This window comes from Gorilla gorilla, chromosome 7, assembly GCF_029281585.2.
Source record: "Gorilla gorilla gorilla isolate KB3781 chromosome 7, NHGRI_mGorGor1-v2.1_pri, whole genome shotgun sequence".
Taxonomy (NCBI): Eukaryota; Metazoa; Chordata; class Mammalia; order Primates; family Hominidae; genus Gorilla; species Gorilla gorilla.
Genome location: NC_073231.2, coordinates 13,498,901 through 13,525,528, shown reverse-complemented (window position 1 = coordinate 13,525,528; position 26,628 = coordinate 13,498,901). Strand labels below are relative to the sequence as shown.

Genomic DNA, 26,628 nt, shown 5'->3' with positions numbered 1-26,628 from the left:
ATCCTGAGAAACCCCCAGCCCTGGCAGCCAGGACACTTGGCCACTCTGTCAACCGTCTGCAGTGAGACTATTATTTCTAGTGGCTCTGAATTGCTGCAGTTCTTCTGTGAATGAGAAACGGTGACATTCAGAGGAGTCCCATTGCCCACTGAATTCAGTGCTCTAAGCTTAAGCATCTGGTGCTATGCTTGAAGTTCTTTTCTATTCAACCTTTTGGAATGAAGGCTCTTTCCTTTTAACAAAATCTGCATTTCATCCCCAAGGTGAAACCTGCTGTCCTTGGCTTTCCCTGAAAAGTGAAAAGTGGTTTTCTTTGTGTACTAAATGCTAAGCATATAACAAAAATCAGAAGTTGTAGTTAATTGATTGCAGATATGAAAAAGCAGATTATAACCCCTCAGAGATCTATACAAAGACAGGGACAGAGAAGGAGAAGATCCATGTCTCCTGAAACTGAAAGCCATGAAAAGAAAACTCGTAGAGGAAAAGTCACTTGAATTATTTTTTAAAAACCAGCAGACCTCAAAGGAAAGCCGAAATCAAGAGGAAGCAGCAGTCCTTGAATGCATGATGGAGGGAAACCATCCTGCGGGTGGAGGGTGCACTGTCTGAGCCAGAGCAAATGGGTGGTGGCACATTTCAACTATAAGACCCTGAGTTTCATGCTCTGGCCCCAGGAGGGTGCAGCTTAGCCCTGCTTCTTCTCAGGCCAGGGCTGCAGCCAGCCCTGTCCAGCCTGGTGGGTCCCCACCATTCAAGATGTGCAGCAGAGAAGGAAGGACCCATTCCCCTTGCATCTGGGAAGTTATGCTTGGAATTTATGAGGTGTGGGGAGGTGAAGGATGACAAGGAAGTAATGGGAAAACAAATGACGGCCACCCACTTCCTCTGGGTCCCCACTTGAGCTCAGCCTTACACACCTTGCTGCATGCAAGCAGGTGAGCCTCAGAGGCACCTGCTGTCTTTGCCTGGGTTCAGGTGGTTCCTTCAGTCTCCTGAAGTGGCCCCTTATACCACTGTGATTGCAGGCGATGGAAGATCAGAGGGTGTGCAGCTGGGTCCCCAGAGACGGGTACGCAGAAATAGGCCACAGCTTGATGCCTCCAGCAGCCTCTCCATCCACCTCTGCTTCCATCTTTTCCTGTGGTTGAGCCCCAGGGTCCCATCTGCTGGGTCGCCCTCGCCCTGGCCTAGCCCACCTTTCCAGTTTATCCTTGATTTCACCTGACTTGCCCTCCCTGCACTCTCCTCCGGACCTGTCAGCACCCTCAGATACACCTCATTACCCCCCACCCCCAGCCTCCATGTGTTTGGTCACGGAGTTTCTTCTGCTTGGAGCGTGCCCTTCACACCCTACTCCTGCGTACAGTCAAATTCCCAGTTCAGTGCCCACCTCCTCCTGCATTTTCCCAGCAGGATTAACCTTTCCTTCCTCCATGCCCTCAAAGGACTGTTTGCACCTCCATTTCCGCACATCCCCTCTGCCTCGCGTGGTGGATATTCACAGTCCTGTGTGTCCTCTCTCATCCAAGGGAATTCTGACCCTCCGGGTGGGGGACAGGAGTCCTCGTCACTCCCTGGGGTGTGGCTGTTGGTGTGAGGGAACTTCTCCTGCCCGAGCCTGCTTCCCCAGCACGTGGCACGGCACCTGCTCACGCTGGGCACTGCAGACACGTCGTGGGAATTGCCCGTACACTCTTCTGAGAGCACCTCGCGGGCAGGGCTTGTGCTGTTCATCCCTGTGTTCCTCGTGCCTAGCCCGGTCCTTGACACACAGCCAGTGCACAATAACAATTATCGAGATTTATTCATGAAGTGAAGTTGGAGAGTTTAAAAACTTCTTCACAGAGAAATCTGCTCGCTTCGGCTGAACTGTGCTGACTTCCCAACCCTTCGGTATCACACCCCATGCCCGGGAAAGCCCAGGAAAACCAACGCAGGAAATAAACGATTCCATCGGGCAGTGCTGCTCCCAGCGTGGGTTTGTCAGTGTCCTTATGTGAGGGCCCAGGGTGATGGAGCCATCACTGGCTGGAGCATGGCTGGTTACTGTGGCAAAGGGTGGACAAGTAGGGACGCTTCCACTAGTGCTTTATAGCTTCTGCCTGGAGACCACCCATGTGACTTTCACTCACAGCTTACTGGCCAAAGCAAGTCCCGTGGGTGAGCTGACTTCAAAAGGAGGGTGAGGGAGTTGGAGACCACTTGTGCAGTTGGCCACACTTGCCTGCAAGAGCAGAGCTGCTTACACTCTAACCTCACATGGGATTCGGTACGTCTGGGGAAGGACCCAGACTTTGCATTTCTTGCAAACTTTGCAGGCTATCTGAGGAGCAAGGGCAGAGCTGTGGAGCCAACAAGCTGAAACATACTCATTCCTTCCTCTCCTTCTCCATCCTCCCCATCCTCTGCAGAGACACAACTCAGCTTGTAGCTCTGTCATTCTGCATTGCAAACCAAGAGAAATATCCTTGGCAGTCTGAAGACACTGTGATTTACCTTGAGGGTGCAGAGGACACAGAGGAATAGATAATGAAAGCCATTAGCTGTGTGACAAACCTGCAGAGTATGGGAAAGGACGGAACACAGGAGTGCTGCAGCTGTACGAAGAAGCCCCATCTGTCCAGCTAGAGGCCGTGCATTTGCATAAGCAGGTCTCTTAATGGACCAAGTTAGATCTAATTGTTTCACCTCTTTCTCTCCTTTCCCTCCCAATGAGTTCACAAAGCTGGGAGGGTCAGTGAGCTCTGACGGGGGCTTGTAAAGGCTTCAGCCCCTTTGAACACACTCCTTGTCATTGTCACACTGTGGTGGCCTGGGTTTGTCCTCCTTGCATGTGCCAGCAGTGATTGATGACTCACAGGGGCAATTCCATTGCCCCAGAGCCTGGAGCTCCTGTTGGTCCGGGGTCCTCTTTGGTGTTGAAGAGAAGCACTCATGCCTTCGTCAGAACACACACACACACACACACACACACACACTCCATATAGGCTTAGTAAGCCCAGCCAGTCAGTGCCCAGTCAGCTGTCCCCCTTTCTTGTGGCTGAACCGCAGGAGGTGGGGGGTGCATGTGCTCTGCACCACTCAGCCAGAGATTCAGGAGCCTCTGCCCAGCTCAGAATAGATGATGTTTTCTTATTAGTGGCTTTATTTAAAAGCCATCCCGGTCATTTCACATTTTTTTCCAAAAGTTTTGATTGACATCTATCTGGTCAACCTGTGCTCCCTATGGACTAAAATAGCTGACTGGGGCATTTTCTGGGCTTATTAAACCTGCATTGTGTGTGTGTGTGTGTGTGTGTGTGTGTGTGTGTGTGTGTGTGTGTGTGTGTGTGTGTGTGTGTGTGTGTGTGTGTGTGTGTGTGTGTGTACACGCACGTGTGCACACGCAGAACAAGCATAGCATGGAATTTGATGGAGTGAATGTGGAGGGAATTGAAGTGGTCTCCGTGCAGAAGGGGAAGGTAGGAAACAAGTGAAGTGCCTTGTACAGGCGTCCTGCTGCCGCTAGAGGGCGGAGTGAGTCTAGAATCCACATGCCCGCGTCCTGCTGGCGAGTTTTCCCCTAAAGCAGCTCTCCTGGCTCCCGGACAGCAGCTTCAAGTTGACCTCTTAGAAGTCCGACCCTAATTTCCGATGGGCTCAGGGTCATAAATTAGATTTCTGTTCTAGGAAACTAATTTCATACCACCAGAATACTTTAAAAAGTGATCACAAAATGAAATACACATATACGTTTTACAAATAATTACATGAAAACCTAACACTTAAGGCTAAATTCCTTTGGTGGGTGTAGGGGATGGGGATTGCTTGGATAAGACATAATGAGGCTTGCAGTCTGATGAGGTTTGAACTGCAGGTACCGTCTTTCTTTCCTGTGACTTTCCCTTTAGCAAGCACAGCCATTCCTCCTTGCCACAAGGGCCTTCAAACTGTGATGGAAATGAGGGTCATCTGTCTTGGAAATATGCGCCGCTGAGTGGATCTGCCTGCCCATTTCCGGAGCCCTGTGCCTGGCGACTGCTGGGGGATGGGCAGTTGCAGTGGTGACTCTGGAGGGGCGGCTCAGTTCACAGGATCTAATCATGGTTGGATGGACTCCATAGGGTCATAGGATCCTTTGAAATTATAAGCAAGTATTTGATTGTGAGTTTATTTGGGTAGAGTGTCCAAAACATTCACTGGAGTCTCAAGGGAATCCATGGTCCCCAAGAGACACTATTGCACATTCAGGTTCCTTTCTAGTGATACTTTTTTCTAAAAAGTGTCTGTAGGTCAGTTCTTCTAAGTCCTTCTAAGGACTTCTAGAGGTAGTAGTGATAGTGGTACAGCAATGTAAAGGTACTTAACTGTATACTTAAAAATGGCTAAGATAGTACATTTTATGTTGTGTGTATTTTACCACTCGGCATCCTGGGGGCTTCCTTATCCCACAGCCCCAAATTCCGGGAACAGCATGGTTGTGGGAGGGGGCATGGAATCCAGACCTGGATTCTTGTCCCGGACCTACCCCTCACCCTTGTGAATTTGAGTAAGGCATGTGAATTTGAATAAGATCCCTAACTGCTTTGGGTTTCCTGGTGGGTAAAGTGAATTCAAGTAAGGTCTGTGAATTTAAGTAAGGTCCCTAACTGCTTTGGGTTTCCTAGTGGGTAAAGTAGAATAATGGCCCCACCCTGCAGGATGACTAACCTGATGATGTGAGATGGTGAAAGAGAGGCACCCTGCAATCCGTCTCTGCCCCATTAGAGGGGTCCTGCAAACTCCTCCTGACATCCATTAGAAATTGACACTGAACCTGGTGCTTAAAATGCAAATGCTGCTTTCCTGGCACTCTGAGTATGTCTCCTGTCATCTCTTAGAATCAGGAGGTTACTTGGGAAGTTGGTGGCACTTGGTGTTTAGAGGGTATATCTCTTTGGGTGGAGGGCAGGTGGGCAAGTCTAGCTCTCTTGCCATCAGGTGACCCAGGAGAAGCTCTCTGTTAGCTTTCTGTCTTTATAATGGCGTCATGGCCACTGGGATCAGCTGGGTTGGGCAGGAGAAAGAATGGCCAAGCCATTTGCTTGGGGCAAGTCCTTTGCTGTCATGTTCCTTTTGCAGTTCTCTAGAGGAGCACAGGGTCAGCGCTGGAAGCTGCTGATACAACAGGCTGGAGCATAACGAGGTGTCTTTGTGGGGTGTGCTTGTCATGTTCCCAGATGTGTATTATTTGACAGGTAAAGAAACAAAAGCAACAAAATATGGCATGTACGTAGAGTGGAATAGTATGCAGCCTTAAAAAGAAAGGGTATTCTCACCCATGCCACCTCCTGGAGGAAGCTTGAAGACAGACATTAAGTGAAATACACCAGTCACAAAAAGACATACTATGGAATTCCATGTATATGAGGGAGCTAGAGGAGTCAAATTCAGAGGAGACAGAAAGCAGAATGGGGGCTGCCCGGGGCTGGGGAGTAGGGGAACAGGGAAGTTTTATGCAGAGTTTCAGTTCAGAAAGATGAAAAAGTGCTAGAGATAATAGTGATAGTTGTACAGCAATGTGAATGTACTTAACACAATTGCACACTTAAAAATGGCTAAGATAGTACATTTTATGTTGTGTGTATTTTACCACAGCTTAAAAAAAAAAGGAGAATCACTTGAGCCTGAGAGGTCCAAGCTGCACTGAGCCATCATCACGCCACTGCACTCCAGCCTGGGTGACAGAGTGAGACCCTGTCTCCAAAAACAAACCACCGCCAAAAACCAAAGAGATGGCCTGTGAAATAAACGTCACGTGTTTTGAGTCCCGGCGATGTGAGCTGGGTAGGGAGAGTCTGACTCACATACAGGCTGGTCCATGTCTAGAGCTCCTTTGGATATTTTATGACCTATTGGGCTCCTGGGGCAGGGCGGCATCCTTGTCTAGCCACCTGTGGGTGTAGTCAGGAGCCAGGGTTCAGGGCTGGCCTCGGCTGCTGACCGGTGGCTGTGGTCATGCCTCCCCTCTCCCCCAGGCTTCCCTGTCCTCAGCTGAGAAACAGGAATAAGAAGCCTACATTTTAGTCAATGGAAGGTTCACGTGAATACAGAGTGGAAGCCCTTTGGAAACACTGTTGTTCTGGACAAACACAAGGTCCTGGTCTCCACTCTGGGCTCTGGGTCTCAATGCCTTTCTGACCTTGCCCACTGGTGCCCACTGCCACCTGTGCTGCCAGGAGCCATCCTGCATTTCCCAGGGTGGTATGAGAGCGTGTCACCTCCATGCAATAGGCTGAGACACTGGGGCACTTGGAGAATCTCGGTGATCCTAATCATAAGCTTGTTAGCAGGCTGCAGTCAGCAGAATGATCACATGTTCATTACATTTATTACCAGAAAGGCTCTTTACTGGCCGCCCTAGAAGGACGGATGGGACCTGCTGTGCCCGGCTGGCAGGCCTTCCATAAGGAGTGACCCGGCTGCTTTTTGTGCATCTGTGGTGTTCCTATGAGTCGCTGGAGCTGGAGACCGAGCTGAGGTGGATGAGGCCTAGGGGGCTGGGGGCTCCATCACAACTTACAGATGCCTACCCGCCTTCCTGCCCCAGAGATCTGCTGCTCAGCCATAGAAATGGGGACTCCATGGGGGAATGTGGAAATGGGGGCTACTTAAGGAGGGCAGGATAGGCAGGCTAGCTTTCACCCCTGGGTGGGGATTTTTGGGAAATGGAGCCAGTACTCTGCAGTAGTTAAAACATGCCAGGCAGGCTGTGTCGTGGCTCACACCTGTAATCCCAGCACTTTGGGAGGCCAAGATGCGAGGATCGTTTGAGGCCAGGAATTTGAGACCAGCCTGGACAACATATAGGGAGATACTGTCTCTATAAGAAAATTAAAATTAGCCAGGCATGGTGGTGTACGCACTTGTAGGCCCAGCTTTTCTGGAGGGGTTGAGGTAGAAGGATCTCTTGAGCCCAGAAGGTAGGGCCTGCCATCAACCATGGTTGCAGCAGTGTACTCCAGCCTGGGTGATAGAGCAAGACCCTGTCTCAGCAACAGAAAAGCCAGGCAGGGCATGGTGCACTTTCCATGCCCTCTCTGCATTCCTCGTCCTAGCACAGTGAACTAGGTAAGGGGCCCATTTCACAGGCAGAAAAGCTGAGTCCAAGGAGAAAATGACGACAGAAGGAAGGCACAGGAGGCTTCCTGGGGTCATTGAGGAAGAGTCTGTGAGAAAAGCACAAATGACCAATTCTGTTAGGTGACCTTCCAGAAATTCCCTGGGCCAGGTGTCACCCCACATGTGTTACTGTATACAGTCCTGCTGACTTCCTTCTAAAAGGTCAGCAAGACAGAAAAAAAAAAATGCCACAAGCAAAAGTCAAGATACTTGGGAGTCATTAAGAGAGAGAAAAGTTGCGGGGAGCTAGGCTCAGGTCATTCCTCCCCTGAAGTGGAATGTGGAAGGGGCATGTTAGACTGGCTGTCGGTACAGCCCTGGGGGTACCTGGCCCCACAGGCTGGAGTAGGGAGCTGGGCCGGGGCTACCCTGTGCAGAGGCAGGCCCTGGGGTTGAGCAGCAAGAGCACCTCTTTCCAGGCTTTTGAACCAGTCTAGGCAGTTACTTCAACCAGGCAAGTCCGTCATGACCTGAACTCATTCTCCATCCCCAAAAGTGGCCCCATGGGGCCTGGAGGATGAGCACAGTCCCATGAGGGCACCTGGGTCTTGAGGCCGGAGCGCCACTGCCCTGCCTCCCTCCGTCCAGCACAGTGTTTCTGGTGACATCCCACTGTCACGGGTGCACCCTCCTTACTGGAAGGCGCCTAAAGATTCAGTAGGTGATGTGGGCAGTTGTCTCGGCAGTCACGAATGGTCAGCCGTTTTTATGGGTCCTCCCTAAGGACGGCGTGAGAGGGGAGAGGCCACCAGGCTGCGCATTACCTGGGTCCCCCCCCTTCCTCCTCTCCAGCTCTCCTGACAGTTCTCTCCTTCCTGTTCCTGAGGGCCAATGAGAGGGAGTATAACCAAGATCAGGATCTAAGGCGTTCCATCTGCTCCAATTCGTTAAGGAAAAGTAGATGACCACAGCATTGATGTGTTAGCCATGATCAGTAACACGCTACCTAGGAACCCCTGCCCCATCACTGACTGGGACACCTGTTGTGTGTTGATAGTGCAGGAAGGGGGCTCAGGAGACTGGCGTGCACCCATGCCGGCACCTGCATTGCTTGGCTCCGGTGCCAGGTTGACCAGTGGACTTGGGGTGGGGTGGCGGGGTGGGGGGGTGGCAGCAGAGGACCCATCTATAACCCAGAGATGACAGTCTTCGTCCCCTACCTCCCCCTGCTCCTGCACCACCCCACTCTCTCTGCAGAAGAGCAAATGAGCTTTTTCAGGAGCCGTGGATGACAGAGAGGCATCCTTCTGTGCTCCCTGCAAGGACACAGCACCACAGGGCTACCATCTAAAGACTGAACCTGCCCATGGAACTGGCCAGGACTCTGTGACACGGAAAGTGGCTGCCTGAGCTCCGTCGTCCCCTTCTCCCTCCCACCATTCCTTCCCAGGCCCTAGAGGAGGTGCTGGGTCTTGAGGTAGCAACAGGGACCCAGGTGGAATCCAGAAGCAGAGAGAATCTCCGGGAGATCCCAAGAATCCATAGTTCATTTTCTCATTCATTCATTCATTCATTCATTCACTCATTGCACACAGTGCACAAAGCCCCGAGATGAGGGAGACACACAGACAGTCCTGGGGAGTGGAAGTGGCTTGGAGAACAGAAGGGTTGTTGTAATGCAGCGTCATCAGCGCTGTCGGGCATTGCGATGCCACGCGGACATAGCATGTGGAGCAGCTTCTGCCTTCAAGAATCGGGCAGGTTTCATAGACGTGGGGACATTTGTTCTGGGTCCTCAGAGATGGATAGGAGTTCCTGCGATGGAAAAGAGGAAAGCACATTCCTTGGAGATCGTGTGCAAGGGAATGGAACATTCGGGAAACAGGTAAAGATGAACAACACCAAAGAAAATAGTGCCCAGAGGGGAAGGAAAGGCTGAAAAGGTAGAAGATGGTGAGGGAGACGATGCTGAGGGGTGAATCAGGGAGAAGGGCCTGGGGTGGAGAAGGGCCTGGGGTGGAGCAGGAATGGGGAGAAGGCCCGGGGTGGAGTGGGACGGGGAGAAGGACTCGGGATAGAGTGGGATTCGGGAGAAGGGCCTGGGGTGGAGAGGGACAGGGAGAAGGGGCCAGGGTGGAGTGGGATCAGGGAGAAGGGTCTGCGGCGGAGCTGAACTGGACGGGGAGAAGGGCCCGGGGTGGGTTGGATCGGAGAGAAAGGCCTGGGGTGTTCTGATTCGGGGCCAGGGAGAGGCCCCCTCCTGGGTTAGGGGAGGTGCTGGGGCAGGCCCAGATCTCCCAGGCTCCCTGGTGAACAGTCAGGGCAGTGCACTCTTTGAAGATCGCCAAGCCTGCAGGGCACTGGAGGGAGATGTCATGATTAACTTAATGCTGTCACTTGTGCCGCACACAGCGGGGCCCGCCCCGGGGGACAGCGAAGGAGCAGGGCGGCTGCGAAGCCCACTGAAAACAAGACGTGAATCTGAACAGTGGCGAAGGGAGACCTCGCAGAATGCATGGAGTTGTCCGAGGGGAGTGACTTGCAAGTGAGGCAGCGGACGAAAGGGGACCAGGAAGACACTAGATGTGACCTTCCGTGGTCCCTTTCCTTTTCTTTCGCACCTAGTCTCTTTTTTGTCCTTTCCCTCAGTTTTGGCGGCGGGTGGGGGGATGGGGGGGAGTGCTGGGAAGGACAACCGAAGCCTGCAGATTGACGCCACGCTCATTGCAGGCCGGTGGCCGCCACCTCTGTCCGCCACCCGACAGGACCCGTCCATGAGGTCCCAGGCCCAGGGCGGTGCAGAGGCGTGGGTGGGCTGCGGTTTCCCTGCTCGCCTTGGAGGTTTTTCTTAGTGAAGTGTCTGCCATCTTGTGGCTGAGGCTGGTACTGCCGAGGCCCACCGGCAAACCTCCCTTCCAGGCTCCCCAAGGGGGTCCCTGGGCCTGCAGGTGGCTGCGAAGGGAGGAGGAGGAGGGGAGGTGGGCAGTGGCGCTGGCCTCCCTGCGTGGACCCACTTCCTTCCACGCTGTGCTCAGAGAATCTTCTGGAGACAGCAGCTGTGTCTGGGAGGCCATCCATTTGCCTAGGAGGGCAGGGAAGAGGGTGGATCTCAGACACAGGCAGGCTGGGAGGTCTGCACAGGTGTGGCCATAGAACACGGACGCCTCCAGTACGCAGGCACAGGCAGCTCAGGGCCAGGAGCGAGGCCCCCCTCAGCAGGCGGTGTCAGCCGCGGAGTGGGTAGGTCCTCTGAGGACGATCACACCTGTGGGCAAGAGCACAGCCGGGCTCTGGGCCAAGTAAGCCTGTGAATCCCACTCGTATTGTGAACCCGGAGCCCTTGGGATCTGATTTTTTATTTGCTATTTGGATACAGTTGCAAGAGATGACAGATTATTTTACATCCCTCAGTTCTCCAAACTTGCCGTGGACCAGGAATGTCAGGCCCTCACCGTGCCTTTTTCTCCTCTCCAAACTCTCTGGTGCTGCCTGGAGCAGATGGCACCCCCCACAGACGTCGTCCTTACTGTTGTCACCAGAATATTCCATTTCCACAGCCACCTGGCATCCCAAAGCCTTCCTTCAGTGGGCAGCCTCTTCACAGGCAAATGCTAGCGATGTTCAAGTCACACGGCAGGCACATACTCCATTTCCAAGGAGGTCATTGCTAACTCTAAATCTACCCCTGTTAGTTAGCCAACCCCACATGCTCATTCTTAGAGAGGTTCTGTTCCCTGAAAACAGTCTGGAGCCAAATGCTGTGTGAGCTGGGGCCCGGTCATGGAAACAGAAAGCTTCCATTCCGTCAAGCTGGATGGATTCTACAGAAGGAATTCGGTGTTTACAGAATCGTTAGCAGGGCTGTTCGCGTGAAGGTCAGGGAAAAGCACCCCAAGATTTCAGGATACCAAGAAGTTACTGAAATTGCCAAAAGTCATTGCTGATGGCATTCCACGGACTCTCTGGAGAGGGCCAGGAGGAGCTGGCAGAGTCTTGGGTCTGCTTCCTGCAGAGTCCTGCGCTCATCCTCACAGCTGCGCCCTGCAAAGAATAGCTTCTCCTTTTACGTAGCCTGCCAAATTTCGTGTGAGTTTCTCTGATTGGTGGAATCTGAAGCAGGGTCTTGCTGGCAGCAGAATCTGGGGAATGCAGTCTGCGAGCTTTCCGCCTGTGCGGTACCAGGGTGAGCTGAGAATGTCAGGGACCAAGGCACAGTATCTGATACACACTTTTAAATACGGGTGATAATAATAGGACTTCCTTCCCGTGGCTGTTGTGAGGCTAAAATTAACATGTGTGAAGTCTTTGCACAGATCATGGCATATGGTAGACCCTCAATAATTGCTAGTTTACAAAAAATTGTCAAAACTGACATTAGAATGGCTCCTCATTCTCATTTCTAACCCCTGCAAGAAAACTGGCTGCCTCTGAGCTGGCTGGTCCAACCCACCCGTCTTGGCGGGGACCCTGCCCCTTGTCGTTCCGGACCTGCTGGGCCTCAAGATCCTCGATCGGCCTTCTGCTGGCTCAGAAGGCGAAACAGAGATGCAGGAAATAAGTGACATTGCTCAAGAAAAACCTGAAGCAGTGAATCATGCTGAATATTAATATTGGATGCACTGTGCTTGGCAGACTTGAAGACGTCATCTCACATGGACCAGTGGACAGTCAGAGTGTGGTTGGTCCCCTCGTGAAAACACGGGTCCTGGCTCTGCTTTGCAGCTCTGTGCTGAATGGAGGCAGTGAGAGTGGGTTGAGCCTCTGTGGCCGTGTGCTCACGTGCTTCAAGCAGCCTGCAACAGGAAAGAATTAGGGCACAGCTGAAATCCAAAGGGGAGAAGAAGCAGGCTGAAATCCACGGGGAGCAATGTCTATTTCTTAGTCTGTCTCCTGCCCCAAATAGCCCCTCTCTCCTTTCCCAGCTTGTGTTGATGCATGTCTTTCCCTGGCAGCAGATGTCACAGGGACGTAAACTAGGACGCAGAGGGTGGTGATGAGCCACAGGCCACATCCTGCCCTGCCCTGACTCCCCAGGCTCCCTGGCCTGGAGTTCAGAGTACAGACCCCAAGCGACCCCCTGCTCACCAGGACATGCCAGCAGGGTCCTTCTCCCCAGAGCCACAGCGAGTGAGGGGACACTCTTGTCTATCCTGGGAGTGGGCTGGGGTCCTGTTCCTGAGCTGGTGGGCAGGTGGGATAGTGCCAGGTAGAGCTGCAGCCATTCTGTCCGTCCCTGCCCCATCCCTACCCTGTCCACCTGTTTCATTCCCTCCCACTGTGGCCCTGCTGAGCCCTCTCAGGGACATCCATTTACCCTCGGGGACAGCCAGGGAGCCATGCTTACCTGCTGTTTCCCCTGGGAGAGCTTTGGGGCCAGTTTCAAACAGACCCACAGCGTCCAAACCAGGGCCCCCAGTATGCAATTGGGACGGCAGGGGTGTGGGGGTAGACTGTAAGTTACTGATTTAAAAATCTGATATAAACCTGATTTCAGTTCCCAGTCAACTGAGGCACAGCAAGGTAAGTCCCTGCCCAGCGTCACTCCACTTGGAATGCGGAGAGCCCCGCCTAAAGGGGACCCACTGCACATCCCAAGCCACGTGTCCGCTCACTGCAGCCCTGGCCCCTCAGTGCCACCCCTCGCAGGTGCTGTCTCTCTAGCATGGGAGCTGATGGCGCCTTTCTGTGTCCCCACAGGTTCTTTCAGAGCACGGCTTCGGCCCCATCACTACCGACATCCGGGAGGGACAGACTTTCTTCTACGCGGAAGACTACCACCAGCAGTACCTGAGCAAGAACCCCAATGGCTACTGCGGCCTTGGGGGCACCGGCGTGTCCTGCCCAGTGGGTATTAAAAAATAATTTCTCCCCGCATGGTGGGCCTTTGAGGTTCCAGTAAAAATGCTTTCAACAAATTGGGCAGTGCTTGTGTGATTCACAATCGTGACATTTAAAGTGCACAAAGTACAAAGGAATTTATACAGATTGGGTTTACCGAAGTATAATCTATAGGAGGTGCGGTGGCAAGTTGATAAAATGTGACTTATCTCCTAATAAGTTATGGTGGGAGTGGAGCTGTGCAGTTTCCTGTGTCTTCTGGGGTCTGAGTGAAGATAGCAGGGATGCTGTGTTCATCCTTCTTGGTAGAAGCTAAGGCGTGAGCTGGGAGGTTGCTGGACAGGATGGGGGACCCCAGAAGTCCTTTATCTGTGCTCTCTGCCCGCCAGTGCCTTACAATTTGCAAACGTGTATAGCCTCAATGACTCATTCACTGAAATCCTTCGCTTTACCAAATCTAAACATGCATAAGGGGCTTTCTCTCCCTTTTCAGCCCTCTCTGTGCAGAGAAAAGATGTGAGTCCGCTTGATGAATTCTAATGCTTTGCTTAGAGCTATGAGAAATGTTTGTTTTAATAAAAACCTACGGTCCAATAACGCCAACTGCCTGACATCTCCTCTGTCTTTGACTTGCTTAGGTAGGATATTTTTAAGTGCTGTAAGATGAATTTAAGGGCTCTAAACAGCTTGGGAGGGAAAAAGCCTCAGAGCCGTTTACCCCCAAATGGGAACAATTTGGATTGAAATTTTTGGTAAACATGCACACCTCTAGCTGCTTGCAACCTGAGTAATAGTAGTTGTTCTCCAGGTGCCTGTCACATCCCTCACGTCACAGGCTGTTCTAGTTAGAGCAGACCCCTTCAATCCCTGCCCTTAAGAAACCTTACATTCCAGACAAGGAGTCATAAACATGGAAAGAAATGATGAAATAAGATGATGTCAGGTTCTGATGAGGGATGTGAAGATGATGAATGGGATAAGGCAGTCAGTTGCGTCTGGGGGCTGTGAGATCGTGTTCAGGGCTGTTTTAGCGAGGTTGGTCAGGGAGGCCTCCGCAAGGTGGCGAGACTTGATGTGTTAGTCCATTCTCGCGTTGCTATAAAGAAATGCCCGAGACTGGGCAATTGATAAAGAAGAGAGGTGTGATTGGTTCACAGTTCCACAGGCTATACAGGAAGCATGATTCTGGCATCTGCTTGGTTTCTGGGTAGGCCTCAGGAAACTTAGAATTATGATGGAAGCAGGAGGGGGAACAAGTGGGGGTGCCACAGACTTTTAAACCGTGAGATCTCAGGAGACCTCCTTCAGGAGAACAGCACTGAGGGATGGTGCTAAACGATGAGAAGCCGCCCCCATGGTCCAGTCCCCTCCCACCAGGCCCCACCTCCAATACTGGGGATTACAATTCGACAGGAGATTTAGAGGGGAACACAGATCCAAACCATATCACTTGAGAATGAAATGAACTAAATCAGTAGTCCCCAGCCTTTTTGGCACCAGGGACCAGTCTCATGAAAGACGATTTTTCCACAAGTGGGTGGTGGGAGGAAGGGGGATGTTTTTGGAATGATTCCAGCACATCACTCTTATTGTGCACTTTATTATTGTTACATTGTAATATATAATGAAATAAGTATACAACTTATCATCATGTAGAAACAGTGGGAGCCCTGAGCTTGTTTTCCTGCAACTAGATGGTCCCATCTGGGGGCACTGGGAGACAGTGACAGATCATCAGGCATTAGATTATCATTAGGAGCATGCAACCTAGATCCCTCACATGCACCGTTCACAATAGGGTTCACACTCCTATGACAATCTAATGCCACCGCTGATCTGACAGGAGGTGGAGCTCAGAAGGTAATGTGAGCAATAGGGAGCGGTTGTAAATACAGATGAAGCTTCGCTTACTTGCCTGCCACTCACCTCCTGCTGTGAGGCCTGGTTCCTATCAGGCTGCTGACCAGTACCAGTCCATGGCCCAGTGGTTGGGGACTCCTGAACTACATGATGCAGGACCTAAAGGAGGAAGCATGTTGGGAATACACTAGTGGAAGTGGAAGCTATTCCATCAGTAGAGAGAACCCTCAGTGAGGCAGGTGGAACTAGGTCACAGAGAGCCTTCTATAGGATGAGATAATGGGCTTTTTAGTTTATTCTATTTAATTGGGCAGCTTTGGAGCTTTTTACACACTTTCTCCCTCATTTATTTTTAACCGGAGCAAGTGGTTGGCTGGGGGTATGATTTGCTTGTAGGAAGGTGGATGTGAGGTGGAGGTAATGGGATGAATTGTGCAGTTTTGGCCACACAAATCTGAGATGCTCCTCAGATGTCCCGGTGGGGATATGGAGCAGGGGAGTTGGTTGCATGGGTCTGGATCTTGGAAGGGATCAGAGGAGGAGAAATTTCAGAATCCCCAGCATATAGATGGCGTTTGAGGCCACGGGACCAGCTGATATCATTTAGGGAGAGACCTGAGAGAGAAAAAGAGTTTGAACATTGAGTGCCGGGGTGTTCTGACATGCAGAGGTCTGGGAAAGAAGGAGCAAAGGAATTGGAGGAGTGACCCCTGAGGTAGGCACAGGCAGCGAGTGTGTCTGTCCTACAAGCAAGTTGTTTCTAGAGTCTGGGGAAAAGCATAGGCCAACTTCCATGTTCAAAGCAGAGCGAAATAAAACTGATGGGGCGTCCAGCCCTTCGAGGAGGGATCTTGCAGTGTTTCAAATGGCACATACCTTGAATCTTGCCCTAAGCCTTCCCCAGAAGGAACCGGGATCTTTTACCAAGGTGACTCTGCACTGGTGAAATGGAAATAGCCCAGGCCTTCTAGGAGTTTTACCCACTGTTCCTAAACATGAAAGACCAAGGTCCACTGCAGAGTGGGGTTTATGAAGACCAGGTGACGGATGAGGTCTTGCTCCAAGTCTGTCTCTCAGTGGGTCCGGTGGGTCAGAACAAGCCTGAAGTTATTTCCTCACTCCCAGAACGCATAGTGTGTATTAGCCATGATTCCAGCTTCTGCAGCTTGATCTTTCAATATCCATTCACCCCACGCTCATATGCCCCTGACCTCCTGCCTGCCCCCTCACCCCCGCTTCTCACTGGGAGGAGTCTTTCTCTTAGGGGTGCAGGTTTATTTTTGTTTTTGTTTTTGTTTTGAGATAGTGTTTTGCTCTTGTTGCCCAGGCTAGAGTGCAGTGGTGCAATTTCGGCTCACTGCAACCTCTGCTTCCCGGGTTCAAGCGATTCTCCTGCCTCAGCCTCCCGAGTAGCTGGTATTACAGGCATGCACCACCATGTCTGGCTAATTTTATATTTTTAGTAGAGACAGGGTTTCTCCATGTTGGTCAGGCTGGTCTCAAACTCCCAACCTCAGGTGATTCACCCACCTTGGCCTCCCAAAGTTTTAGGATTACAGGTGTGAGCCACTGCACCTGGCAAGGGTGCAGTTTTTTAAATACAAACCAATTGATCCAGAGTTCACAGCCCAACCACCTCCTCTGTCTGGCTCTCACACTCCAGGCCGCTCTCCAGCTTTCCTAATTGCCCCAGGCCAAGTGCTTGACAACTAGGGACAGCCCCTGTGCCCCAGAGCTGCTGAAATTATTCACACGCGCCTGTCCTGAGCCTGTTCATTCTGCCATTCCTTCCCATGGAAACCACAGTAGAGGCTCTGTCCACAGTTTCCACCCCTCTGCTCCAGTTCTTCCCCTTCTCTTGGGACCTGTGAATAACAAACTCTTAACAGCAGCCATCTCTAGGTCTGTTGGCCTTATTAGACCTAAATAACAATACAACCTATTAAAACATCATGAGATAGATATACCTAATAACTGACAAAATCGCCATTTTAGCTCCCTGATCCATGGAGTAAAGTCTCCTGTACTCCCCCTCTCCCAATATAGTGAATAAAACAATACCTTCTCTGGGGGAATTTCAAATTTTGGTGGCACCAAATGATGCCACCAGTGGCAAACCCAAATGATGCAGGGGTGGGCGTTGCTGCCTAACCCTATGTTGTCACCCTGTTTGGCAGATGAAATACTGTTTCTGTCTCCCAGTGTTGTGTCATGCGTAGGTTTCATTCACATGTTCTCAATGTCTTCTTGAAAATCATTATGGAAAATACTGAGCCGGGCCTGGGCACGGTGGCTCGCACCTGTAATCCCAGCACTTTGGGAGGCCGAGGCGGGCGGATCACCTGAGGTCAGGAGTTCGAGACCAGCCTGGCCAACATGGTGAAACCCCGTCTTTACTAAAAATACAAAAAAATTATCCAGGTGTGGTGGTTGGCACCTGTAATCCCAGCTACTCAGGATGCTGAGGCAGGAGAATCACTTGAACCTGGGAGGCAGAGATTGCAGTGAGCCAATATTGCACCACTGCACTCCAGCCTGGGCAACAAGAGTGAGACTCCGTCTCAAGAAAAATAAATAAACAAAAATTGAACTGGACAGTTCACTTAGGGACATGTTGCTTGTTTAATGTCTTAGAGCTTCTTTTATGATCACCATGACGTGTCTATTCTACTGCCCCTGGTGACCCTCCCACCCCCAACTTCTAGCAGAAAGTGTTGGTAGATTGCCATGTTCTTTCCTGCCAAGCCCAGGCACACTTGCAGAATTCCTCTACACCAAGGACCTTGGGAAGGCACTGCCAACCTATCAGACTTGGTTTCCAGGTGAAACTCAGAGCTTTCCTTCCAGGTGAAACCAGAATTGCTGCCTGAAGCTTTGGATGTAATGTCTCAGCCGGGGGTAAGTTCACCGAAGAGATGTCATCTAAAGGACAGCGTATCATGATGTTAGCCACAGCATGGTGATCAGAGAGCCTGGGACAGATGCTTTGTTGAAATCTGGAAATTCCACAGAGGCTGGTGGAGTGATCAGCTGGAGTTAAGTGAGACAGACCTGAGGGAAAATGCTAGGTCTGCCTCTTATAGATTGAGTGACCCTGCAGAAGTCACATGATCATTCTGAGGCTCAGTTTCTTTGTGTGTAAAACAGTGATAATCATACCCATGTTGCAGGACTTGGGGAAGATTAAATACTCTGCATACACACACATATATATATGTGTGTGTGTGTGTATATGTATGTATGTATGTATATACTTTGTACAGAGCCTGAGATATAGTAAGTGTTCTCTACATGTTAGATATTATTATTGTCTTCTTGTAAAGGAGAAAAGGGGATTATTTGCTGAGAACTTTAAAAAAATCTCATTCGCTTTTGTGAGTCCACCCTGTCCCCAGAATGATGAGTGACATTTTCCAAACATTATTAGTTTGTCTGAATAGTTTATAAAATTTCCAGGGAACAACATTTTTTAACTATATGTTTGCTCTGAGATGTCCTTTCTGCCCCCCAAATTTTAAATATTTCCATCAGAGAACAGGCTACACGTTCTTTGGAATGTGCTCTGAGTTCCAACTGGGACATTGGGATACTGGGATGCCAATAACGTGTCTGCCTGATGTCAGCAGTGGGCTCGAGGCAGATGTCCCTGAGCACCCACTAGTCACTTAGTCGGTGCATCTTCACAGAAGATGACATCTCTGTGGGCCCCTCTCCTCCCCTGCTGTACAGTGGCTCTTCTGCAACCAAGTGGCCCCCTTGGAGGTGGAAGCAAAAGGAAAAGCTCTGGACGTAGGTTCCCCAGCTCCTTGATAATCTGTAAACATCTCTGGCAAGTCAGAGGAGTTCATTGCTCACATTAAGAGCTGCTTGTCATTGCTCTCTTATTCATTCAGCCATTAGTTAATTAATTCTCTCAACATGAATCTATTCGGTTCCGGCTGTGTGCCAGGATCTGTGCTAGATGCCGGGGGCATCATGTCAGCCAAACATGGTTGCCGGCCTCCATAAAACTGTTCTAGTGGGGAAATTAGATATTAAACGAGCAGTGTCACAACTCCATAATTACAAACAGTGGATGTGCTTTCAGGGAAAATCATAGTGTGCTGTGAAAGAGTAAAAATGAGGGGATCCGATCAAAGCTGAGGGAGCTGCATTTGGGCTGAATTCTGCAAGATCCATGAGAAGTAACACGCAAAGCGGGTGCGAAGGTACAGTTGGGAGAGGGACACATTCCAGGGAGAGGGACGTGTTCCAGGCAGAGGCATGTGCCAAGGCCCCAGGGTGGAGCCTTTGAAAGAAGGAACCTAAGAGCTGTGGTGGTAGTGCCATATGTGTTAATGCTGCTTTTGTTTTTACAAAGACTTAACTTTTTAGGGCAGTTTTAGGTTCACAGCAAAATTGAGAGGAAGATACAGAAATTTCCATATGCCCCCCATGCCCTCACATGCACAACCTCCCCAACTATCACCATCCCCCACCAGAGTGGTGCATTTGTTACAAATGATGAACCAAATTGACACGTCATTATCACCCAGAGTCCATAGTTTACATTCGGGTTTGTTCTTGGTGTTATACAGCCTGTGGGTTTGGACTCTATCCACTGTTAGAGTATCATAGAGAATAGTTTCCCTGACCAAAAAATCCTCTGTGCTCCATCCACCTGTTCATTCCTGTCTCCCTCCTGACCCCTGGCAACGGCTGATCTTTTAACTGTCTTCATACTTTTGCCTTTTCCAGAATGTCAGATAGTTGGAATCACACAGTAGCCTTTTCAAATTGGCTTTTTTCACTTAGTAAGTATGCCTTTAAGTTTCTATCATGTCTTTTCATGACTCAATAGCACATTTCTTTTCAGTGCTGAATACATCCATTGTCTGGATGTACCACCATTCATTTATCCAGTCACCTACTGATGGGTATCTTGGTTGTTTCTAGGTTTTGGTAATTATGAATAACATTGCTATACATATCTAGGTTTTGGTAATTATGAATAACATTGCTATACATATCTAGGTTTTGGTAATTATGAATAACATTGCTATACATATCTGTGTGCAGGTTTTTATGTGGACTGAAATTTTCAACTTCTTTGGATAAATGCCAAGAAGTGTGATTGCTGCATTGCACAGTAAGAGGTATGTTTAGTTTTGTAAGAAGTTGCCAAACTGTCTTCCAAAGTGGCTGTGCCATTTTGCATTCTCACTAGCAATGAATGAGAATTCCAGTGGCTCCACATCTTCACCAGCATTTGGTGTTGTCAGTGTTCTGGATTTCGGTCATGTTAATAGGTGTGTAGTGATGTCTCGTTGTTTTAGTTCACATTTCCCTGATGACCCATGATGTGGAGCATGTTTTCATGTGCTTCTTTGTGTCTATATATCTTCATTGGTGAGGTGTCTATCACAGTATTTGGCCCAGTGGTAAATTTTTCGTAGCTGACCAGTATGATGAGGGGTGCTAGGGATGAAGGTTGGTGAAGCTCACAAAGTGAGTTTCTGTCTTTTTGAGTATCCACATTTGAACTAGGCAACCTGGCTGCATGAAACTCGTAGCTTTTTTTTTTTCCCCACTTTTTCAGCCATCTTTCAGGGTCACATCCTGAGGTAATGTTGGGGCCCCTGGTTTTTACTGTTGATGATTATTTTAAAACTGCAATGACCTCACTGTTGGATTTAATTTGTTTAAACACAAGGGCTGGGGGTGGTGGCTCACACCTGTAATCCCAGCACTTTGGGAGGCTGAGGCAAGGAGATCACTTGAGGCCAGGATTTCAAGACTAGCCTGGCCAACATGGCGAAACCCTGCCTCTACTAAAAATACAAAAATTAGTGTGGTGGCACACGCCTGTAATCCCAGCTACTCAGGAGGCTGAAGCACAAAAATCGCTTGAACCCAGGAGGTGGAGCTTGCAGTGAGCTGAGATTGCACCACTGCACTCCAGCCTGGGTGACAGAGTGAGACCCTGTCTCAAAAAAAAAATGTAATTTACACAAAAAACTGCACACAAAGTATATAATTTGATAAATTTTTGTCATACATATATAGCCATGAAATCATAGCCACAATCAAGATAGCAAATATATCCACCACCCCAAAAATATCCTCACACCTCTTATTCCTGGGCCTGCTTCCCCTACTCCATATTCAGGACCCAGTCCTAAGGCAATCCGCTTTCTGCCATTAAAGATTAGTTTATATTTCTGACATTGGACTCAGCATTTACTCTTCCGTCATCTGGCTTCCTACTCAACGTAAGTATTTTGAGATTCATCCATGTTGCTGCATGTCTCATTGGTTCATTCCTCTTCATTGCTAAGTAGTTTTCCATCGTGTGGATGTACCACAGTGGGTTTATCCATTTATCTGCTGATGGACATTTGGGTTCTTTTCAGTTTGTGATTATAACACATAAACGTGCTATGGAGTTCATGTGTTAATCTTTGTATGAACACATGATTTCATTTCTCCTGGGTATATACCCAGCTGTCAAATGCCTAGATCATATGATAGGTGCATGTTTAACTATTTAAGAAACTGCCAGACTGTTTTCCAAAGTGATTGTAACATTTTACGTTACCGCCAGCAGCTACGAGAGTTCCAGGTGTGCTGCGTCATCCTGGATGCTTGCCATGGTCAATCGTTTTGAGTTTAGATATTCCAACAGGTGTGCAGTGGGATCTCACTATGGTTTCAATTTGCATTTCCCTAAGAAATGATCCTGAGCCTCTCTTATGTGCTGCTTTGCCATCTGGATATCTTATTTGGTGACACATCTAGTAAAATCTTTTGCTCATTTTGGGGAGTTGTTACCTTAGTATTGAGTTTTGACAGTCCTTTTTATATTCTAGATACAAGTCCTTTATTAGATATCCATTTTGCAAAGCCTGTAACTTGTCTTTTTATTTTTTTAACAGTATCTTTCAAAAACAGAAGTTCTCAATGTTGATGAAGCTCAGTTTATCAAGTTTTTCCTTTATGTATTGTGTTTTTGGTATTGTGTCTAAGACATCTTTGCCTGAGATGAGAAGTTGTATGGTTTAAGGTTTTACACTTAGGCCTGTGGTCCATTTTGAGTTTGTTTTTGTACACAGCGTAAAGTATGAATTAAAGTTTGGTTTATTTTTTGCATATAGATATTCAATTATTCCAGCATCGTTTGTTGACAGGCTATTGGTATGGTCTAAAAGTTTGTATCCTCTGCAAATTCGTATGTTGAGGTCCTAATCCCCGAGGTGATTGTATTAGGAGGTGGGGCGTTTGGGGATCTTATTAAGTCATGAGGGCAGAGCCTTCATGAATGCCATTAGTGCCCTTATAAAAGAGCCTCAGAGACCTGCCTTGTCCGTTCCACACTGGGAGGATGCAGTGAGAAGACTGTCTGTGAGTCTATGAGGAAGCAGAGCCCTGGCCAGATACTGAATCTGCCGCTACCTTGATCCTGGACTTCTCAGCCTCCAGAACTGTGAGAAATACATTTATGTTGTTTAGAAGCGTACAGATTATGGTATTTCATCATAGCAGCCTGAGTGGACTGAGACAACCATCCTTTCTCAACTGAATCGATGTTGCACATTTGTTGAAAATCAGTCGTCCATATATGTGTAGATCTATTTGTGGACTGTCTATTCTGTTTCATTGATCTAGTCTACCTTTGTGCCAATGCTATACAGTTTTGATTACTAAAGATTATAAGTTTTAGAATCAGCTAGTGTAAACAGTGAAAATCACTGAGAGTTCAGAAGTTAAAGTTGTACTGTGGTTTCAAATAAGGTACATAATGGTCCTTTGTCATCATTCAGCATGAATATCCCCTACGTATCTCTGAAGGTTGATTTTGTTCTTTATTTTAAGAATACAATAATGTTGTGAACAGCTTGAACCTGACAAGTTCACTTGAAAGCATTGCACAGGAAGTGGATTTCTCAGCAGCCATTGGTGGGGCCTTGTGACCCCCTGATAGTGAGCAGCTCTGGGAACAGAACTGACATGAGTGTCTGGGAGGGGACATGGGAAGGATCTGCAGACAAATTGAAGATCCAATTCCTATAAATTTTCTATACAATTGTATATTTTAATATATAATTGAAATATAATTGATTTTAAGTCTGTCTCTGGAAATATAAGCTTTAATAATTTACATCTTTGCTTAATCACTTATGAAATCATTTTATAACCCTTAATAAAATTAGAGAGTGTAACTTCTCAAACTTTGTTCTCTTATAAAGTTGCTTTTGGTTATCCAAGGTCTTTTGCATTTCCATATGAATTTTAGAATCAGTTTGTCAATTTTCTACAAAAAGAATTCTGCTGGGATTTCAAGGGATTGCATTGAATCAGAATCAATTTGAAAAGAATTTACAGTTTAACAGTCTTAGGTCTTCTAAGTCATGGGCACAATATGGCTCTCCATTTAATTAATTAAATTTAATTAATTTATTTGATTTCTCTTAATAATGCTTTATACTTTTCAGCATCCAGGTCTTCCACATCTTTTGTTAGATATATCCCTCAGTATTTCCCATTTGTATGGCATTGTTATAGTATTGTTTTTAAAATTTCAGTTTCCAATTGTTCATTGCTAGTTTAGGCAAATCTGATGGATTTTTGTGCATTGACTCTGTATACTGCCGCAATGCTGAACTCACCTATCAATTCTGGTTTCTTTTTTTGGTAGATTCCATGGGATTTTCTATGTAGATATGACGTCTGCAAATAGAGACAGTTTTACTTCTTGTTTCCAATCTGTGTACCTTTTTCCCCTTCCCCCTTACCCTGTCGCACTTTATCTCCAGTACAATTTTAATATAAGTGGTAAGGGGAAATACTCATCTGTTCTGATGTTAGGCTTGTATTAGTCTGTTTTCACACTGCTGATAAAGACATACCCGAGACTGGGTAATTTATAAAGAAAAAGAGGTTTAATGGACTCAAGTTCCATGTGGCTGGGGAGACCTCACAATCTTGGCAGAGGGCAAAAGGCACATCTTACATGGCAGCAGGCAAGAGAGAATGAGAGCCAAGTGAAAGGGGAAATTCCTTATAAAATCATCAGATCTCGTGGGACTTATTCACTACCATGAGAATAGTGTGGGAGAAACCACCCCCATGATTCAGTTATCTCCCACTGGGTCCATCCCACGACATGTGGGAATTACGGGAGCTACAATTCAAGATGAAATTTGGGTGGGGACACAGCCAAACTATGCCAGTCTTTTACCATTAAATATGATGTTAACGGTAGATTTTTCAGAGAAGCTGTTTGTCAGTTTTCCTTCTCTTTGTAGTCTGCAGAAAGTTTGTTTTAATCAGGAATGGATTCAGATTTTATCAACTGTTTTTTTGCATCCAGAAAATGATCATACAGACATTCCTTATTAGTCTGTAAATATTGTGAATTATTTCGACTGATTTTTGAGTCGTAATTCAACCTTGTATTCCTGGAATAAACCTACTTGGTCATGATTTGTATCCCTTTTATACAATGTTGGATTTGACTTGTTAAAATTTTCTTAACTATTTTTGCATCTTTTTTCATGAAGAATATTTGTCTGAGTTTTCTTGTAATGTCTTTACCTGGTTTTGGTAATGCTGGCTTAATAGAATCAGCCGGGAGGTATCTTTCAGTTTTATGGAAAAGTTTGAATTGTTATTATTCTGTTATTATTTCTTCCTTAAATGTTTGGTAGTACTTGCCAGTGAAGCCCTCTGGGTCTTTAGTTTTTTATGCAGGAAGATTTTTAATTGCAAATTTAATTTTAAACAAATTATACAGTAGATACAGGGCTATTTGGATTATCTACTTCCTGAATGAGCCTAGGTAGATTTTGGTTTTTTTAAGTAATTTCTCCTTTTCATCTAAGTTATGTAATGTATTTGCATAATATTTCCTTATCTTAATATCCATAAAATTCATAGTGATCTTACCTCTCTCATTCCTGACATTGGCAATTTGTTTACATTTTTTTCCTGATCAGTCATTCTACAGGTTTATCAATTTTATTGCCTTTTGAATAAACCAAATTTTATTGATTTTTCTCTAAAATTTTCTATTCAATTTTATATTTAATTGATTTCTGCCCTAATCTTATTATTTTCTTTCTCCTGCTTACTTTAGCTTTACTTTTCTCTCCATTTTACTAGTTTCTACTTGGAAGCTCAGGACATTGGCTTGAGACCTTTATTCTTTTATAATACAGGTATTTACTGCTATAAATTTCCCTGACTTACATGGGATCTTACAAATTTTGATACATTGTGTTTTCATTTTTGCTCAGTTCAAAATATTTTTAAATTTTTCTTTTGAGTTCTTCTTTGACTTATGGATTATTTAGAATGTGTTAGTTTCCTAATATTGGAATATTTTCCAGAGATCTGTTATCAATTTCTAATTTAATTCCATTGTTGTCAAAAAACATTGTATGCTTTTGAGTTTATTGAGACTTCTTGTATGAACCAGAATAGGATCTATTATGGTAAATGTTTCATGTATGCTTGAGAAGAACATATATTTTGCCATCATTAGGTGAAGTATACTGTAAATGTCAACTAAGTCAAGTTGGTTGATTGTGTTGTTCAAGATTTCTGTATCCTTACTGATGTTCTTTCTACTGGTTTTCAATGAGAGAGAGGTATTTAAATCTCCAACTTTAATTGTGGGTGTGTCTGTTTCTCCATATAGTTTTGCTAGTTTTTGCTTCATATATTTGGAAGTTCTGTCACGAGATGCAGAAATGTTTAACATTTTTATATCCTCTTGATGAGTTGACCCTCTTGTATTATAAAATGACCCTCTTTATTGCTAGTGATATTCTTTGTTCTGAAATCCACCCTGTCTTATATTAATAAAGCCACTCCAACTTTCTTTAGATGAGTGTACACAGGATATATAATTTTCCATTATTTTTACTTCGAATCAACTTGTATCTCGTTATTTAAGGTGAGTTTGTACTGCATATAGTTGAGTTGTGGGTTTTTTGTTTGTTTGTTTGTTTTTTAGCCAATCTGACAGTCTCTGACTTTAAGTGGTGTTTTAGACTATTTTTATTTCATGTGATGATTTATATGGTTAGGTTTAAATCTTCCATGTATCTATTTGTTTTCTTCTTGTCCTATTTATTCTTCATTCCTTTTTTAATGTTTTTCTGTCTTCTTTTAGGATAATGAATTTTTTAATGATTCTGTTTTATCTCCTTTGTTGGCATATTAGCTAGATCTATTGTGTTATTTTAGTGGTTGCATTAAGATTTACAGTGCAACTTATCACCATAATTACCAGTTATCATTTATTGTATACTATAAATACCTTAAAATAGTATATTTCCATTTCTCTCCACCTGGTCATTATGCTGTTGTTATCATATATTATTCTAAACATGGTATAAACTCCAGAATACAATTTTATTATTTTTTGCTTTAAATGGCCAAGTACTTTTTACATATATTTAAATAATAATTATTATTAAATAATTATAATAAAATCAAATATATATAAATTATTATAAAAATTATTTTATATTTACTCACAGTTATTTCTAGTGCTCGTTTTCTCTTGGTTGATTCATGTTTCCTTCTGGTATCATCTTCCTTCTACTTGGAAGACTTTCTTTAAGATTTCTTAGAGTGTATTTCTGCTGGTGATTAGTTCTTTCAGCTTTTGTATGTCTGAAAAAGTCTTTATTTGGCCTTTGTTTATAAGGCACAGTTTTGTTGGATATAAAATTCTATGTTGATGTTGACATCTCTTTTCTTTCAGTAATTTAAAGATGTTGCTCCATTGTCTTTTTTTTTTTTGGCTTGTATTGTTTGTAGTTAAAAATCTGCTATCATTCTTATTTTTGTTCCTCTGTG

The 26,628-nt window shown here is 46.6% G+C and overlaps 1 protein-coding gene across 9 annotated transcripts in view; it reads left to right on the top strand.

Moving 5' to 3' along the window:
* MSRA (methionine sulfoxide reductase A) overlaps positions 1 to 24,531 on the top strand; it is a 392,814-nt gene extending 368,283 nt beyond the window's left edge. For 4 of the 9 annotated variants that reach the window (XM_063709052.1, XM_063709053.1, XM_063709054.1 and 1 more), the window contains 2 exons: positions 12,781 to 12,927; positions 19,840 to 24,531. In XM_063709052.1, the coding sequence (XP_063565122.1) occupies positions 12,781 to 12,927; positions 19,840 to 19,878 (186 nt within the window). In that variant the 3' untranslated portion in view covers positions 19,879 to 24,531. Of the gene's footprint in view, positions 1 to 12,780; positions 13,525 to 19,839 lie in introns of those variants that run through there. The other 5 variants (XM_031013624.3, XM_063709056.1, XM_063709057.1 and 2 more) reach the window with 2 other exon arrangements.
* Positions 24,532 to 26,628: the final 2,097 nt, after the last annotated feature.